The sequence below is a fragment of the Mugil cephalus genome, chromosome 9, assembly GCF_022458985.1.
Source record: "Mugil cephalus isolate CIBA_MC_2020 chromosome 9, CIBA_Mcephalus_1.1, whole genome shotgun sequence".
In the NCBI taxonomy this organism is placed as follows: domain Eukaryota; kingdom Metazoa; phylum Chordata; class Actinopteri; order Mugiliformes; family Mugilidae; genus Mugil; species Mugil cephalus.
In genome coordinates, this window is record NC_061778.1 from 9,386,651 (window position 1) to 9,402,557 (window position 15,907).

At 40.9% G+C, this 15,907-nt stretch overlaps 1 protein-coding gene across 14 annotated transcripts in view; it reads right to left on the reverse strand.

The window, feature by feature from the left end:
- Window positions 1-15,907, reverse strand: part of ncam1b (neural cell adhesion molecule 1b) — a 73,236-nt gene that overhangs the window by 3,303 nt on the left and 54,026 nt on the right. For 5 of the 14 annotated variants that reach the window (XM_047593446.1, XM_047593442.1, XM_047593443.1 and 2 more), the window contains 10 exons: window positions 14,216-14,386; window positions 13,325-13,453; window positions 12,626-12,640; window positions 12,230-12,262; window positions 11,447-11,449; window positions 9,056-9,180; window positions 8,467-8,647; window positions 5,981-6,176; window positions 2,684-2,800; window positions 921-1,910 (listed from right to left, as the gene is read on the reverse strand). In XM_047593446.1, coding sequence (XP_047449402.1) covers window positions 921-1,910; window positions 2,684-2,800; window positions 5,981-6,176; window positions 8,467-8,647; window positions 9,056-9,180; window positions 11,447-11,449; window positions 12,230-12,262; window positions 12,626-12,640; window positions 13,325-13,453; window positions 14,216-14,386 — 1,960 coding nt within the window. Of the gene's footprint in view, window positions 1-902; window positions 1,911-2,683; window positions 2,801-5,980; window positions 6,177-8,466; window positions 8,648-9,055; window positions 9,181-11,446; window positions 11,450-12,229; window positions 12,263-12,625; window positions 12,641-13,324; window positions 13,454-14,215; window positions 14,387-15,907 lie in introns of all 14 variants that reach the window. The other 9 variants (XM_047593451.1, XM_047593448.1, XM_047593444.1 and 6 more) reach the window with 5 other exon arrangements.

Consider the following 15,907-nt stretch of genomic DNA (forward strand, 5'->3'; position numbering starts at 1 on the left):
AGTGCCCATGTAAACAAAGCTAGTGTTATCTTCTGCATCTTCAACACCTCGCTCACAATTAGGATGTGGTGATATTTTTACTCTAGACTTTCTAAAAATCAACCTGGTTATGACAAAGAACAGATCTAAGTTGGACAAGGCTAAGCAGTATTTATCACGTTGAATTAGTATAAAGGTGACATGGTGAAAATTTAAAAAACAAGGAACGATTCTCAATATTGCTCCACTGCTTTTTGGACTTTTAAGGCAAAAGTAAAAATTTGTCGTCATTAATCATTAACCTATAAAGTCTCACCTTTTCTAAGTAATTGAAACCCCTAAGCTATCCAGTCAGTTACAAAACTTGCCCAAGTAAGTCAATTTATTTACATAAATTGACTTAATATGAGAAGGATCAGCTCTACTCCTTAACGTGTGACTTACCACAGGACTTACTAATGATTTAAAAGGTGATAATGAAGCGACACATTTGTTCCAATGTGTCAGAGCAGCTTTTTACAATCAGTTAATTTGACGCAAATTCAAATTAGGCATGAGACGTGTTAACATTTTTTTTTTTTTTTTTTTTAATATAGGACTCTAAAGAGGCCCGAGCTAAGACATAAAAATCTTACTGAGGTAACATTTACGTAGCGAGCTGCTTGTCTAGGAAGAAGCCTGAATGTGTTTGTGGTGAAATGTTGCAAAAAGCAGAGACCCCACAATGGAGAACTGTCCCACACGAGCATAAAAAAACAAAGTCATCCTTTTCACTTCTTTATCCACAACATTACCCCAATGTCATTACCACAGTTTACCATTACAATATTTCATATTGTGTGGTCAATGGCAAGATGTGGTGGTGAATGAATGGGCGTACACGTTGCACTCACACACAAACACACGCACACACACAGATAAACCTCTAGAGGGAGCCGTACTCATCGTTGACAGGAGGAGCGGTCTTGGCCAGATTCTTTGACGCCTCCGGATCTGGGCCTGAGGGGGGGCGGTGCGCTCCGTCTCCATTGGGCAGAGCGGGGGCAGCGGCCGGGCTGACTATGCTAATGAGGTCTGCGGAGTCTGCCGGGTGGGAGGGTCTCCGTGTCCCGTTTGTCAGCTCGAAATCTAAATCTGCATTTTTGAGCCTTGCGTCAGGGGCGAGCATGTCATAATAGTCTGATGAGAGGAAGTCGTGTGAGGCGGGGGCGGAACAGAGGGAGGTAACGGGTAAAGGAGACCCAGGCTTTGCGGTAGGAGCAGCTTGGCCTACACGTTTGTCTATGTCAAAGGCAGGGAAGCTAAACCCGTGAGGATCGGGGTCAGGCTTTGGAGGGGCAGTAGTTGCTAGAGCGGAGGCGGTTTGTGCTGGTGCTGCGGTGTGAGTGGGCAGCTTGGTGACCGGTGGGCTCGGAGCAAGCTTCTTGGTGCCTACGGTGGGGGAGGATGATGGGGAGGATGTGGCAAGCGGGGAAACAGGAGGGCTACTTTTAGCATTTAGAGCAGCGAGTTTAGGAGAGTGTCTACGCTTTGGTGGTATCGGTGTCCCAGATTTTTGAGGTTTAGTCTGTTCGGGGGTAGAAGAAGAAGAAGAAGAAGAAGGAGGAGGAGGAGGAGGAGGAGGGTTTTTTTTCTCATGTTCTGGGGTGTTACTTCTTCTCTGCTCTATTAACGGCGCCATTTTAGCTTCGACGGCAGCCGTGGAGATGACGGGAGTCGGCGGGGCCGCGTTCGACTCTGGGGTCGGGGCCGGAGCCGGGACGGGGGCGGGCGAGGGTTCGTTGGCCGGGGTGGACAGGCTGCAAGTGAGGGTAGTGGTCTCGCTAGAGGGGCTGTCCTGAGCGGGGTCAATTGTCGCAGTGGCTGTGTCAGAGTTGGTGGCTACGGAGGAGAGGGTGTCCAGAGCCAGAGCAGCAGTGTAAGCCGCCAGCCTGAGAGAGCAGGGAGAGAACAGAGACACACAGACTAGACACCAGGGTGACTGTGACAGAGGAAGGGTGGCCCGGACGAGAGCATGCAGAGGGATTAGTTGGCTTTAGAAATTCACACAAAAAACATAGACAAAGCAACTAAAAAAAAAAAAAAAAAAAAACAGCAACTATTAAGCCTAGTGAGAGAAAAGAAAGAAGAAGAAAAAGAGGGCGTCATGCTGTGAGTGGACATTAAAGGATTCGTCCCATACACACACCAACATGGAGAACGCTGACTAGGAAAACTGAGCCTTCCTGCAGAAAACTACAGCACCACGCAGAACCACCTACAAGGGTTAAACAGTACCAGTGATAATCTCATACTGCATGTTCTAGTTTTTTTTTTTTCCAGTCTGCGGATATGAGATGGCTTGCTGAGGTTGTCAAATGACTTCATGAGTTGACCACACTTGAGGGGACAAAAAGTCTTTCTGTGTCTTTGACTGGTATTGCTTCAACCTTTCATGTAACGAGACAGAAAACTCTCCGAAGGCTGGAGAAGAGGAACACAAAAGTACAGCAATCCCTCTGAAAGGGAATAAAAACAGAAAAGCAACACAATCCAGTGGACTCCACTCAAGAATGACCTCAACTTTGGAAAGAATTTCTTTTTGCAGGGGTCAGATTTGTTTCCTGTTGAATAACGTGATTATTCTTTTAAGTGGAGTGCAATGCACAACGGCTAAAAAAAGAGCAGTAGAAAGGCAGAGTGCTGTTGCTCAGCTTTTACTCACTCTGGCTCCGTGAGAGGCGTAGTTTCGTTGGGTTCTGTCGGCCCTGCCGTGTGATGATTGGCTGCGGTCTCGTCCTCCGTCCTGACGTCCACTATGGGCTTTTTGGACTCGTCCTTCCTGTAAAACGGAGACAATGATCTTGGTTAAAAAAGAAAGAGGCAGCAGATTATCTGACAGTTGTTGCTTTTGGCCCAGTGAGAGAAAAGGTGATACAGGAGCGGTGGATGATGATCATCTCCACAGACTGAATGGACTCTCCTTCTAAATCAATCTCTGCGTGCTCACGTATAATGAAATATGAACAAGTCCTTGATGCTGGCAGCATGAAATGTAAACGAAGTCAATACACAATGAAACATCCCACTCAAATTGATTCAAAACTGCTTTCATGAGATTATTCCTCCGATGCTTCGGCTGAACCCGACATCTTTAATGTGTTTCACTGAGGGACGAATATGCTCTTAAAAACTCCATCTCATTTATGGGCTCATTTCATCGTGCTGTGTGTTCTTCCATTGCTTTAGATACCGACTGAGGGGACCATAATGCACTGCTGCCACGGTAGATGTTTATTTAGCTCCAGAGGCTTTTCTTTCTAAACAGGAAACCTCCTCATCCTGATATCTCTCCATTTCTCAGCCACAAGCATGAAACCTTTTAAATCATCTTCAATGTCACTTCTTGAAGGAAATGTAAAAGCTCATTAATGCAGAACTACAGCAACAAAAGGAACAACATTTACTGAACCGTAAAGTTGAACTTTGTTTAAAAGATCACACTGAATATATTTACATTAGAGTGATAATAACAGCTAAATAAATGACTTTAATTTTGTCATTTCTGAAGAGATTTCTTTGAGACAGCCCACTGATGCAAGTGGCTTGTTCACAATGAATGACCATAATAATAATAATGATAATGTTACTACTACTACTACTACTACTACTACTAATAATAATAATAATAATAATAATAATAATAAATGACTCATGGAGAGTGAAGAGTTTTATTAGGAACACTTCAGACTCAGATGACTGGGTTCTGAAATGTTAAGATTAATGTAGGTGGGTTTTCGAACCACTTATTAACGTCCAGAGAATCTCAGAGAGATATGAATAAGTCCTTTTTTTTTGTTAGATTTACCATAACCTGGATGACTGAGAACCTTCACAGACACAAACATATTATTCCCACAGGGTAAAGTTGACAGAACCTTTATCCCTGATCATCTACTCCGTAGTGATTTATACCTCTGCACACGTGTGTTGGCATTGTGTAATTGTGTAATTACACTGTGAAACCTAAAGGCAGCGGTGTGATCTCTATCTGCTGTGTTGAGTCTCTTCATGTACTTCAAACCATGACAGCTGGAACAGAGCAGTTCATGTTTGATTTGTAGCCAATAAATTTTAAACAACATTTATACTGAAATCACTGCAACACAGAAAAGAGATGAGATGTCTGAGGTCACACTCGGTGTGTAGGAGGTCGAGGGAAAGGAACTCCAGCGACTCATAAAACATGCAGGAGGAAATGCATTTCAACCAATCACAGCTAGTGTGGTCTGTGTCACTGTGACATGTAGTTATGTTTCAGCCAGGGCACGATAAACTACAACATGGTGCACGGAGCTAAATACCAACAAAGTACATTCATCATGGAAGAAATTAACTCACAATTAAAACATTGTGTCCAGTTAAAACTCTAAACTCAATAAGAACTCATAAAGTTGCCTTTGTTTTAGACATACTAAAAGAAACACAAAGTTTAAATTTGGCTTTTTGTTTCCACAAGAAACGTTAGTACTGATTTAGAGTTGTTTTCCAATATTCACTCTGTTCTATTTTATCTTCCACTTCCTCCTGATGGAAACATCTGTCTTGTTAAAGCTGCTCCAGTACGTTCACTAAACTATCTGTTCACCAGTCAGATGCTGATGCAATCCCCTTTTCAGCTTTGACATTCTAGTCTTACATAGTTTGCTACAGAAAGCATTCAAACATCTAACTGTTCACCTTTTTGAGGAGAGGTGAGAAGTTATTCAACTTTTCAGCATTTTATTTTAAACTACTACAACTACAGACACCACGGATACATTTACAGGTCAGATGAAACTGAACATTTAAACTTGTAGAAAGTTTTCTGAAATCTGTTACGGTTTAGTAGTTACAGCAGTTTACAGTTCATTGGCCTTTTTCTGACTTTATACACTGGTTGACTTTTCAAATGTTTTATTTTTCCCTCAAGTATATGACTTCAGCTTATGTCACTCCCACAGGTTTAACTCCTCAAACACAACACGCACATAGTAATGGAGGGAATTTTGTCAGCGTTGACAAATGTTGTACCGTTTTGTCTTAACGTGCCACTGAGCGCTTCTCCCACAGACTTCAACGTAAACAGAGCTTTTAGAGTTCGGTAAAAAATAAAAGTAGCACCCGATCTCTCCCTTGCCCTCAAATCTGCAGAATCCACAGTGCACACAAAAACACAGAGTGTTCTGCCTTTGCTGCCTCAAACGGTCATTCTATTATTTAGATAGGACTGGTAGTTTTTATTGTTTAAGTCTTAGTGCATCTGCCTGTTTTTTCTGTCTCCGCTGTGTAACGTGAGTCACAAGGGGAATATGGGCGACGCCATCTTGCCAGTTTGGAGCCATATGGACATCTTGTCCATATTCATATCGATGGTCCAGCCCCAGCCCCCACCAACGCTTTCCCTACAGGTCTGTATTTGGATTATCCGAGAGAATCCTCTGAAACCAGCTGCCATGCCCGAGTGTCATTCCCATGGTTCAAAATCCAACAAGTGGACACCTCAGACAGTTTGTCCATATTTCATATAAAGTCTATGATTATCGCTCCTTTTTCTACAGCGTCAAATGACTGATGAAACTTATCGGAAGGAACAGAAACGATCTCTCAGCATTCAGAATTTTACACTCCAGGAGATGCACATCTCTAGTATTGTCTGTTGAGCTTTTTCACAGAGTGATGCCCCCAGTCTGTACCAGAACAGTAAAGATGAGGGCCGTAAAACACAACAATGAAATACTGTAAAACACTCGGTTGCACTGTGGGGGGAAAAAATAATAGTAAGAACTCTGTAGGTTTGTCAGATGAAGCCAGTTCACATTATACACGGTCATTAGCTTGACTACCAATATAGAAATATACATAGTTGAGTTAAAGCAAAAAAAAAAAAAAGCTGTTGAATGGCTGCATCTCATTTTCATCTTGGCCGGTGCTGAAGTTTCGACAGGACGACATGAATACAGATGAAGTCCGTGATACTCACACAAACGCTGCCTTGCCCTCCTCCACGTGTCCTTTGGTTCCTGTGCCCGATTTGCCGCAGAGGCACATGATGAGGCCGCACTTGTTGACAAAGTAGCAGGTGACATCCACGGCCAGGAGCAGGAGCACGAACACTACAACCAGGATCCCTGCCCAGAGCATGATGCCCATGGAGAGCGCGGCCTCATCACCCAAATCTGCCAAACAAGACAGGGAGAGCACTGAACCATTGCGGCAGGACTCACTTTGTTTTACAGAAACCACCGTGAAAAGTGCAGCTATTCTACTGGAGCCACAAATACAGAATGGACTCACCTGCCGTGACACATTCGAGATTTGCGTAGAGTCTGCTCTGTTCACTTATTTATACGCCTTCACGGTAAATACGAGGCACGTTGAGGAGTGTGTATATATGGAAACAGCTGCCATTTAAAAACATGATAACTACATATTCAACCTTTTTATTTGGTATTAGAAATAAGAGCAAACCAAAGCGTACAGTGTGTTGCTAGTTACCCAGACATGCAGGATGCTTTTTTGGACAGAAACTGAATGTCAGGTGTTTTCCAGGTATCACAAAAAAAAAAAAAATAAATAAACGTTGTGACCAAATCTCTACATTTTGTTTAAAGTCCATTTTAATCGGAACTTTCTAAATTATCTTCTGTTACACACACATTACACGAATTTTACTTTTGTAATTAACAGGCCAACAAGGTCTCTAGATACTAAAACGCAGCCGCGCGAAGCACCATCCAATTATAAATGTATAAAAACGACTATGTAATTCTCAGTGACGCTCGATAAACATTACATGCATGAGAAATATCTGGACGTTTGTCTTAGATCTGCACAAAAATAAGTTTCAATATGATAATTCTGTGTGCAACGTGTCAATCGGTGCCAATATAAACATTATAAACATTTTTCAGTTAGATGTTTCTCTTCGATAATGTAAACGTTAATGCTACAAACTTTGTACAGTACGTATGCATAATTTTGTGAGCCATTGAATATGATACAGTGTTCATGTAAACAGACACATCCAGAACTCAGCCTTCACTCTTCTCTAAGTGCTATTTTTTTTTAAATATATATTTTAATTCCATTATTCATCACTCTGTGGTCTAGTACTCATGACTAGCTGGGCTAACGCTGAGCTGTGTGAATCTGTGGGAGGCGGAGGATTTCCACTGCCTTTTGGTTCAATACTGGTCTGTTCAGAAGACACACAGCACCCTTTTCAGACCATTAACAGAAAGAAAAAAAACAATTCTGTCATGGACAAAGTCTGTTTTTTTAAGGAGTGGAAGTGTCCAGTAAGACAGCCAGGCTGGAAAAGGCGAGCTCTCCTCTACAGTTATGACGTGAATTTCCCCACAAAAAAAAAAACAAAAAAACAAACAAAAATATCAGCAACAACAAGAACAACAACAAAAAAAAAAAAGAAACACTATGAGAGCAGGAGCACAGTGATGAGGGACAGGATGAGTGATACCAAAGTGCATGTCACAGATGAGCAGCCCTGAGTGGCTGTGGGTAGGGACGGCAAAACCCAGACCACACCAAAATGCACACAGGTCGGGGGGGGGCGAAAATGTTCACGTGTTCCACCACACCAATGTCCAGGACCAGGCAAGAGAGCAGGACCATTGAGAGACGAGATAAAAGAGAGAGAAAAGGGGGGAGAAAATGAAGGGAAACAAGGAAGGGGGGGAAAAAGGAGAAGGGTGGGGAAAAACAGAGGAAGAGAGAAAGTGAAAATGTGTCAGGTCTGAAAACCAAAAGTGAAAAAAAAGAAAAAAAAAAAGAAGAAGAAACCGATGTCTCGTATCGAGGGAAGGAAAAAAATACAGCAACACATCAAAGCAAAAGCACAGCACAAAAGGGGAAAACTACACCATGTTGGCTAGATGGCGGCTCAGTGGCGGGTGAGTGGGAAAGGATTTAGTTTGGAAAATGAATTAGAGAAAAGGAAGACGACATAATGGCCTGCTGTGATGTCTTGGTGAAGCACTCGACAGCGTCTGCTGCTTAAAGGGGATCTAACGGACTGTGAGGGTTTTCTAAGGTTAGTTTAAAAAAAAAAGCTGCAGCTGCAGTTAGGATTTTAACATACGTGTTAATCAGCTGTTATCAAGGCTCCTCCTAAACTGCTATTTTAAAATGAAACAAAGCTACAGAAAAGTTCAGTCGCTCAGAGGAAATCATTTCATCTCCCGTGGAAAGTGGCTGTCCCAGTTCTGCGAGCGCAAACTCAAGCTCATTTAGCGGGGGCTGTCGAAACTTTAAAGTGAGAAAATTCAGCTGGAAAATCATTTCTGGCTCACCGCTGTACGGGAAATCTATTTTCTCTTCACCTTTCGGAGCCAGAGAGTTAAAAAATAAAACGTGACGCTCGGCTTTGAGTTTGGCTCCTCAGTTTTCTGGCCGTTTAGTTCCAGTGTTTAGTGGCTGTTTAGTGTGAGTGGGCCTGGGGGCGGGTACCTGGGATTGCTTCTGGCTCCGAGGACGTCTTGAAGGACATGGTCGCCGGCGACGACTTGCCCTTCTGGTTCTCCGCCACCACGAGGACATTGTACTCGGTGTCCCACTCCAGCCCGCTCAGGACCACGTAGTCGCTGCTGCTGGGTAGCCGGATTTCTGGCTTCCAGTCTGAAGCCTGTGTCTGAAGACACACAGAGAAGTAATCATTACATCACACACATTTAGACCTGCAACACTTAATTGAATTAATTCATGTATTTATGTTTAGCTAATAAAACTATGTCTTTGTAGTAATTTTCTGCTTATAAAACAAGAAAATGCTTGAACCATCAACACTTTTGGTTTGATAAAATCTGCCTGACAATTTATTAATACCTAAAAAGGTTCAAGTTGATTAATATGCCAATTAACTAATCTCAACAATATTTATAAATCCCAAGAAGCCCAAAAATATTAATTTTAACATCCAAAAAAACTAAGAAAATACAATGGTTTTTTGAATTTCTCCATAAAAACACTTAAACGATCCGTTAATTATCAAGGCAGTTGTCTGTAGTTGTCTGTAAATGTTTCAGCTGCCTGTACTCACTGGCTTATAGCGGACAAGATAATGTATGATGGGGGATCCGCCGTCGTCCTGCTTGATCCAGCTGACTTTCAGGGAGTTGCCTTTAGGTTGAAGCGACCCCTCGAGTTTAGGAGGATTGGGATTCCCTACAGACACACACAGGAGCAAAACCAAGGTTATCAAGGGGGTAATTTAAAAGATGCAGACAGCTGGAGGGTTATTTTGTTGGAAAAGGAAAGTCAATTCTTTCGGCGCATCGTTACATTTTTGCGGCAAAGTAAAAAGAAAGTTCGGAAGCGTCCGCTCTCCTTGTTGTTGTCCTTTCGGGCCACTTGACCTTCCTTAAACGCTCGCCTCAAGACGGCACGCGTCAAGCCGGTCTAATTAGCGAGTGACACACAGCCACATAATTATCTGAGTCACCCGAGCCGCTGCGTGTTCCTGCTGCTGCTGAGTGACATTCAGTTGGCATAAAAACTGCTGACTGACATCCCACCAGTGTCTCACAAGTCTTCAAAGTAAAGAGTCGTCTCTCATTAACTGAAATCTTTATGTAGGATTTGCATTTTGCGGCGTAATGAATTATTTTGCTTGTAAAAATACTGCAATAACTAAGCTGCTGTAAGTTATGTCTCAAACTCAGGAGACAGATTTACTTAATTAAAATGGTGACAAGGTGCTAATAAAGGTGCAACAACAATAACCCAAAGGTTTCTGTTTGTTTAGCTGCCCCTGTCTAACTTTACATGTTGTGAAATCTTTCAAATGTGGCTATATTTGTATTAAACACCCTGTTCACACCTGGTATTAACGTGTACCCTGGATGATCTGATCACAAGTGGTCAGCTCTATGGCTACAGGTGTGACCAAAGATGAACTGAGATCCACCACAATTTAGCAGTGAGAAACCTGCTCGACTGATAGAGTAGGAATAATCTATGAACAAACACTGATCTAAAGAGATTTGTGCCTAGATGTCTAAAAGAAATTCTGCAATAAAATTACAATAAAATTCCATTTTTTTTCTTTAAATCTAATCCTTGACATTATACTTAAATAAAGCGATCTGCTTTGCAAACTAAACCTAGATTCTGAAAATTTGATGTGATTTTTCACAAAACAACATTGACAAAATAAGCGACTTCTCATTACTTCTACATTGAAAACAAACCATTCACTGATTTGTTTCCATATTTGACTATGAACATGCCACATTCAGCTGTAGCACGTCAAAGGTTTAAAGTTCTGCTGCATGAACGTGAGTCAAATTACAATTCTGGTGCACTGGCTTTATGTCAAATCACAGACTTAATTCAAAAAAGTTTCCATTACTTTTAGAGTATTATATAAGATTACACGTTTAGTGGTGGATGGGCTTTGCCGTAATGATTCTACTATTTTTGAGAAGTCTCATTTTGTGAGTCAGCTCAGCAAACTGATTGTCCTGAATCTCTTTTCAAGACCTACTTATTCTCAAAAGATTTTATTGATTCACCTTTCTCTGACCGTCTTCTTGTTTAATTTTTCTCTTTAACTCGGCCAATTATTCAAACGCTTTATATCTTTTCTTTTTTCTTTTTTTCCTCCACATAGTAGCCCCGGTGTAGAACGAACTAAGCAGCTACAACTAATCCAGACAGCATCTTCAAATATCTTGTTTGGTCTGAGTAAAGGTCTGGGCACAGCAAACTGACATCAACGAGGCGCTGGCAACGGAGGCTGACTGTGATGTCGCCTCACGACGCCTGTGAAGTTGCTCACACAGCACCACAGCCAGACTGCAGTCAGCTGTCACATAGTTTAGGAAATATCTCTTCATAACTAGCAGGTAGCAGCAGTTTGTATTCACCATTAAAAAGGAAGGAACACAAGCTACAAAGCACAAGCTGCAAAATGTTAAACGGTTAGTTTAATTTTATTTGCCTTCGAAATTCTAACAGATTCAGTTCACGTTAGTTGATGTTCATGGAAGTCAAGCCAAGGTTAAGGATGATAAACAATACGTTAAATATAATGTGTGTGTTAGCTTTAGCGCTCAGCGTGAATATTAAATATCTTTGACTGAAAACCAGAGCAAACTGCTGGAAGGAGAAGGAACGTGACGGATTCTTCTATGATTAGAGGAAACTTTTCATTACACACTTGATTTATTTACTGTAACACATCCTATAAGTAAAGAGGTATCAGCCCTCGAGTGACAGGCCATCAATACTGCGCAAGTAATACTGATATTAAACACTCTTGACTGTTATATAATACCGTGAGGACAGCTCGGGCTCTCTCTCATTTATCCTGCTGAGGCAAACGTCTACATGACTGATTAATATATTACATGACTGCACAGAAGCAAATAAAGTGTTGTTTAATTGTGGGATTCTTCGGTTTAAGTTAGACGTCTACTTTTCAAGTTACCTTCTGCGGAGTAGAGGGACTCATCAGCACCATGCAAGCCACATAACAGTCACAGACACATGAAGTGACGTATGAGTGGTTGAAAGAGGAAGAACAATGTGAGAGACATAAGAGGCAGAAAAAACACAGGCACAGGTTGACGACAAAAAAAAAAAAAAAAAAAAAATACAGACAACGCTAAATATACCGACAGGAATTCCTCTGTTTGGGTTCTCAGAGCGAAAATGACATCCAACAGTTTTATCCTCTCAACTTTATAATTTGCAAGACAATTGATTAATCAATGCTGATGGGCCTAATCATAACATAAATATTCTCAAACTGCACCAAACAGCTGAACCCGGAGGGAAAATGAGCAGTGTTTGAAATGCAGAGATTTGGTGCTGAATCATAATGCCGTCATTAAAACAATTAATTCACAAGCTGCAAATCAAAACTATATTAATATTCATCTTTGGATAAATCAGCTGTGAGCTTGTGGGATGGATGCGAAATAACATCTAATCTAACTATGTAACAGACACAGAGGCGTTTGTGGTGATGATCGGGACAAACAAGGTCACAGTTTCTAGAAGAGCCAACACCTTTTTTTTTTTTTTTTTTTTTTTTTTGCAATGATTCAAAGTTATTACAAACGCTGCTAATCAGAATGGGTGATGGGGTTATCCTGCAGGGAAAGAAACAGCTACAGCAGTAAAAAAAATAAATAAATATATATATATATATATATAAATATAATAAAATAACTAATCTATCTTCTATTATCCCCACTACAGAACAAACCTGTGTCTTCAGTGAAAAAATGAAACATGCCGTCTAGGGACATAAAAGAGAAGAAAGGCAATCAGAATCAGTTGTCTGCACAAGTGATCACCTGAATGTCTGCAGTAACACTCCACAGAAGAATTATAAATAGGATGATTAAAAAAAAAAGGAGGAAGGAAGGAAGGAAAAGCACAAGACTTTACCAAATGATTGCCACATTTATGCTTAGGAGGAGACAGTCCACATGAAACTGAATGAAAAGTTGTCTAAGGACGCTGATTAAAAGGAGGCAATTATATTTCAGGGAAATATTTCAGCAAAACTAAAACTACAACGGACGCTGACTTACAGTCTCACGACATTGTAATGTCCTCAAAATCATTAAAGTGATGAGAGACGAGACAAGTCACTTACTTTTATGAGAGTGGCCTGATGGATACAAGAAACAGATGAGCAAATGGATAAAAACAAAAAAAAAATTAAAATTCGAAAATGGAAATATGAGATGAGACAAACATGAAATTACACCCTTCAACAGAAGTAAAGGTTCCTCCAAAAACATGGCTCCCAAACCAACAGAGGGCACTAAAAACTAAAGAGACTGATGCGGGATTCACTGGAAGGCTGGTGTTTGAGGAGGCAAGAAATCACACCTCATGGTTTGCAAGTAAAATACGACCCACGAGCCAAGAGACAATGATGTGAAAGAGGAAATTTTAGGTTTTAGGAGACTGCGCAGATGGATCGGAGAGAAACCCATGTTACGAAATCTGTGAAATCCCATCTGTAAATAAACAAGCTAGTTTTAAGTTTCATGTTATTCATAATAACAAAAACAGTTCATGAAAAATTCAACATTTTCAGCAAAACAAAACCAAGAATAAAGACAAAAAAAAAAAAAAAAAAAAGAGTCGGTTTCTGTAAAGAGAAAAACCAAGAAGAAAGACACAGACTGAGAAGACACTGCTGGAGGCCTGTGTGAGATTGTCCAAGCAGTCGGATTGAACGCTGCTCTGCTGGTCTTTAATTAAGTTTTCAAGATTCACTTCAGGTCATATGTTCGTGAACGCAGGGGTCGGAGAGGTGTGAAAACTTGTAACATGAGGCACTTACGAACAGGCTCCGTCTTAAAGAACTCGGCGGCGCTGCTTTCTCCCTCCCCTTTGCCGTTGATGGCCGACAACTTGACCTCGTAGCTGGTCTCCGGCTTCAGACCTGTGATCGTCACCTCGCCGACGGAGCCTGTCACAACATCAGAGAGACAGATCAATGCCCGGCGGGAACACCTTGATAACGCTGATGAGCATCAAAACAAACACGTCCCCTGTTCCAACAACGCAAGCATAATTATAATTCCATCACAAAGCAAACACTGATTAGCTGAATTCTCATTTCACTCTAGCAATGTTTAAACAACTGTTTCATCTATTTAGAGATGGACTAAAACTGGACGGAAATAGAAATAGCAGCAGCTGGTTCCCAATGTCTTGCAAAGTCAACATACATTTTATAGGTTACTTTTAGGATTAGAGTTATTTCTTCATAACAATAAGTTCTGCAGTTTCATCTTCACATCATACTGTTATTATAGGATGTAAATAAAAAGTCTATGCAACATTAGGGGCAGGTTTTTGTGATGCAGTTGGGTTATTTTATTCTTTGGTGTCACACTTTAAAAAAAAAAAAGATCTGATGATTTAGTTACATAGAGACGTGAATAACTATCTGTTTATTGGTAAAATGTTTGTATTATTTTATCTACTGAAAAAGAAATAAAGGAAAAATTAATGCAAGCGATCTGCACTTTTCTAAATTTTCCTTTTTTTAATAAGTTTTCGACTTCAAAAAGGAACGTTTAACATGTGACAATAAATACAAGAAGTTATCAAAATCTAATAAAACATTTAATGGAATAAAAAGTCCTGTAAAGCACTGCTTTGCTTAACTAATTGTGTTAGTTATCAATTAGACCTTCTTGCAGCGTTACTTCAGTTTTGTTATTACCGTCTTGGACCTCGTAGAGTGTCTGAAACCAGCTGCCCCTGCCCTGCATCCTCCACTCAGCTCTGTACTTCAGGACAGCGACGCCTCCAGAGGATTCAGGCTCCTCAAACACGATCTGAGCCGTGGTGGAGAAGGGCTTCACCTCATCAATGGACGGAGGAGATGGGACCTCTGCGAACGTAGGAAATGCAGAGCAATTACAATACAAACTGCCAAGATTGCAGCAGATCAGAGCCATCACACGGAGCTCACCGCTCTTTAATACTGCATCACTGAAGTACTAATCTATGCAAGAAATCTATGGTTTATGACAGGACAGGTTTTTCTCTTGCGCTGAATATTACATATGCTCATTTCAGAAGAGTGGGAAACAATTTTAATGCTCCTGTGATCAACTAAATCAAACTGTTCTTGTGTCAGCATTAAAAGATAATTGGACAAAGAAAACCACTGAAAACAGTGAGCAGCTCGGAAAAGCAAAACTTTTGATAGACCCTTGAGTTTGACAAAGCTTTGAGGTGGAAAAAGAACCATTTTAGATGCACTCAAGCACCTCGCAGCCAGATAAGCACGACCTAATCTTTCACTATCAAGCAAATATGCCAAAACCTTAACAGCTGGTGAAAAATGTTCTTGAATACTTTATTTTTTTATTTCCCTGAAGTTTGGAAATAAAATATCCATCTTACCTGTGATTAAGCTATATAATTTAAACTATTCTACCGACAGGGATTGTACATATCTAAGCACTGGTGTGAGCCTGGTTCTGGTCCTGGTCCTGGTCCTGGTTGTGGTGTAGTAAATTATAGTGGTTACCCATGCTCTGCTCTGAGTGACAAATGTGGTCTTTTCTACTCATTTACTTGTGACCGTGGCTTCAGAGTGGCATTACATCTCTGCTTTCTCTTCCCTTTACCTAACGGGTCAATACGCAGTATTTTGTATTGGCTTGAAGTAATCGGATGTCACAATAAAGTGCTCTAACCTAACTTGCTGTAAGATAAGATAAGATAGTCTTTTATTGATCCCACGGTGGAGAAATGTACTGGTTACAACAGCAGAGCAGATGGGAACAGTTCTACTTATACTTCACAACAGTCCTGGTGTGTGTAATCTGCAGGGAGCAGACTTTCTTACTTTAGATACTAAGCACATTAAATGATAAAAGTGCATAATAATATCTGCACCTTCAGATTTATTTTTAAACTACACTAAGTTTAAAGTTCTGGATGCACCAAACCAACATCGAAGAAATACCAAACAAAGTTTGACTGTGACATCATCTGTGTCTGGACCAAAAAGATGCACATTCTCGCACACTCTAGATACGTCAATCAGGCAGAACATTATGACCACCTGCCTAATATTGTGTCGGTCTCCCTTGTGGCTCCAAAACAGTTGTGACTCATCAGAAAATTGACAGATCTTTCTGTGGATCAGGCTTGTTTTAGTGCATCCCACAGATATTTGATCAGTTTGGGATCTGGTGAATTTTGAGGCCAAGTCAACACCTTATGCTGTTTTTAATGTTTCTTTTTTTAGTTGTTCCTAAACTGTTTTTGTGTGTGTCTGTGTCAGGCTGCATCCTGTTGGGCGTGGGAGTGTCATCACTATGGAGTGGGGGTGTCTGGCCTGGTCTAGGTTAGTAGCACATGTCTAAGTAACATTAAACAAATGCAAGATGTCAAAGTT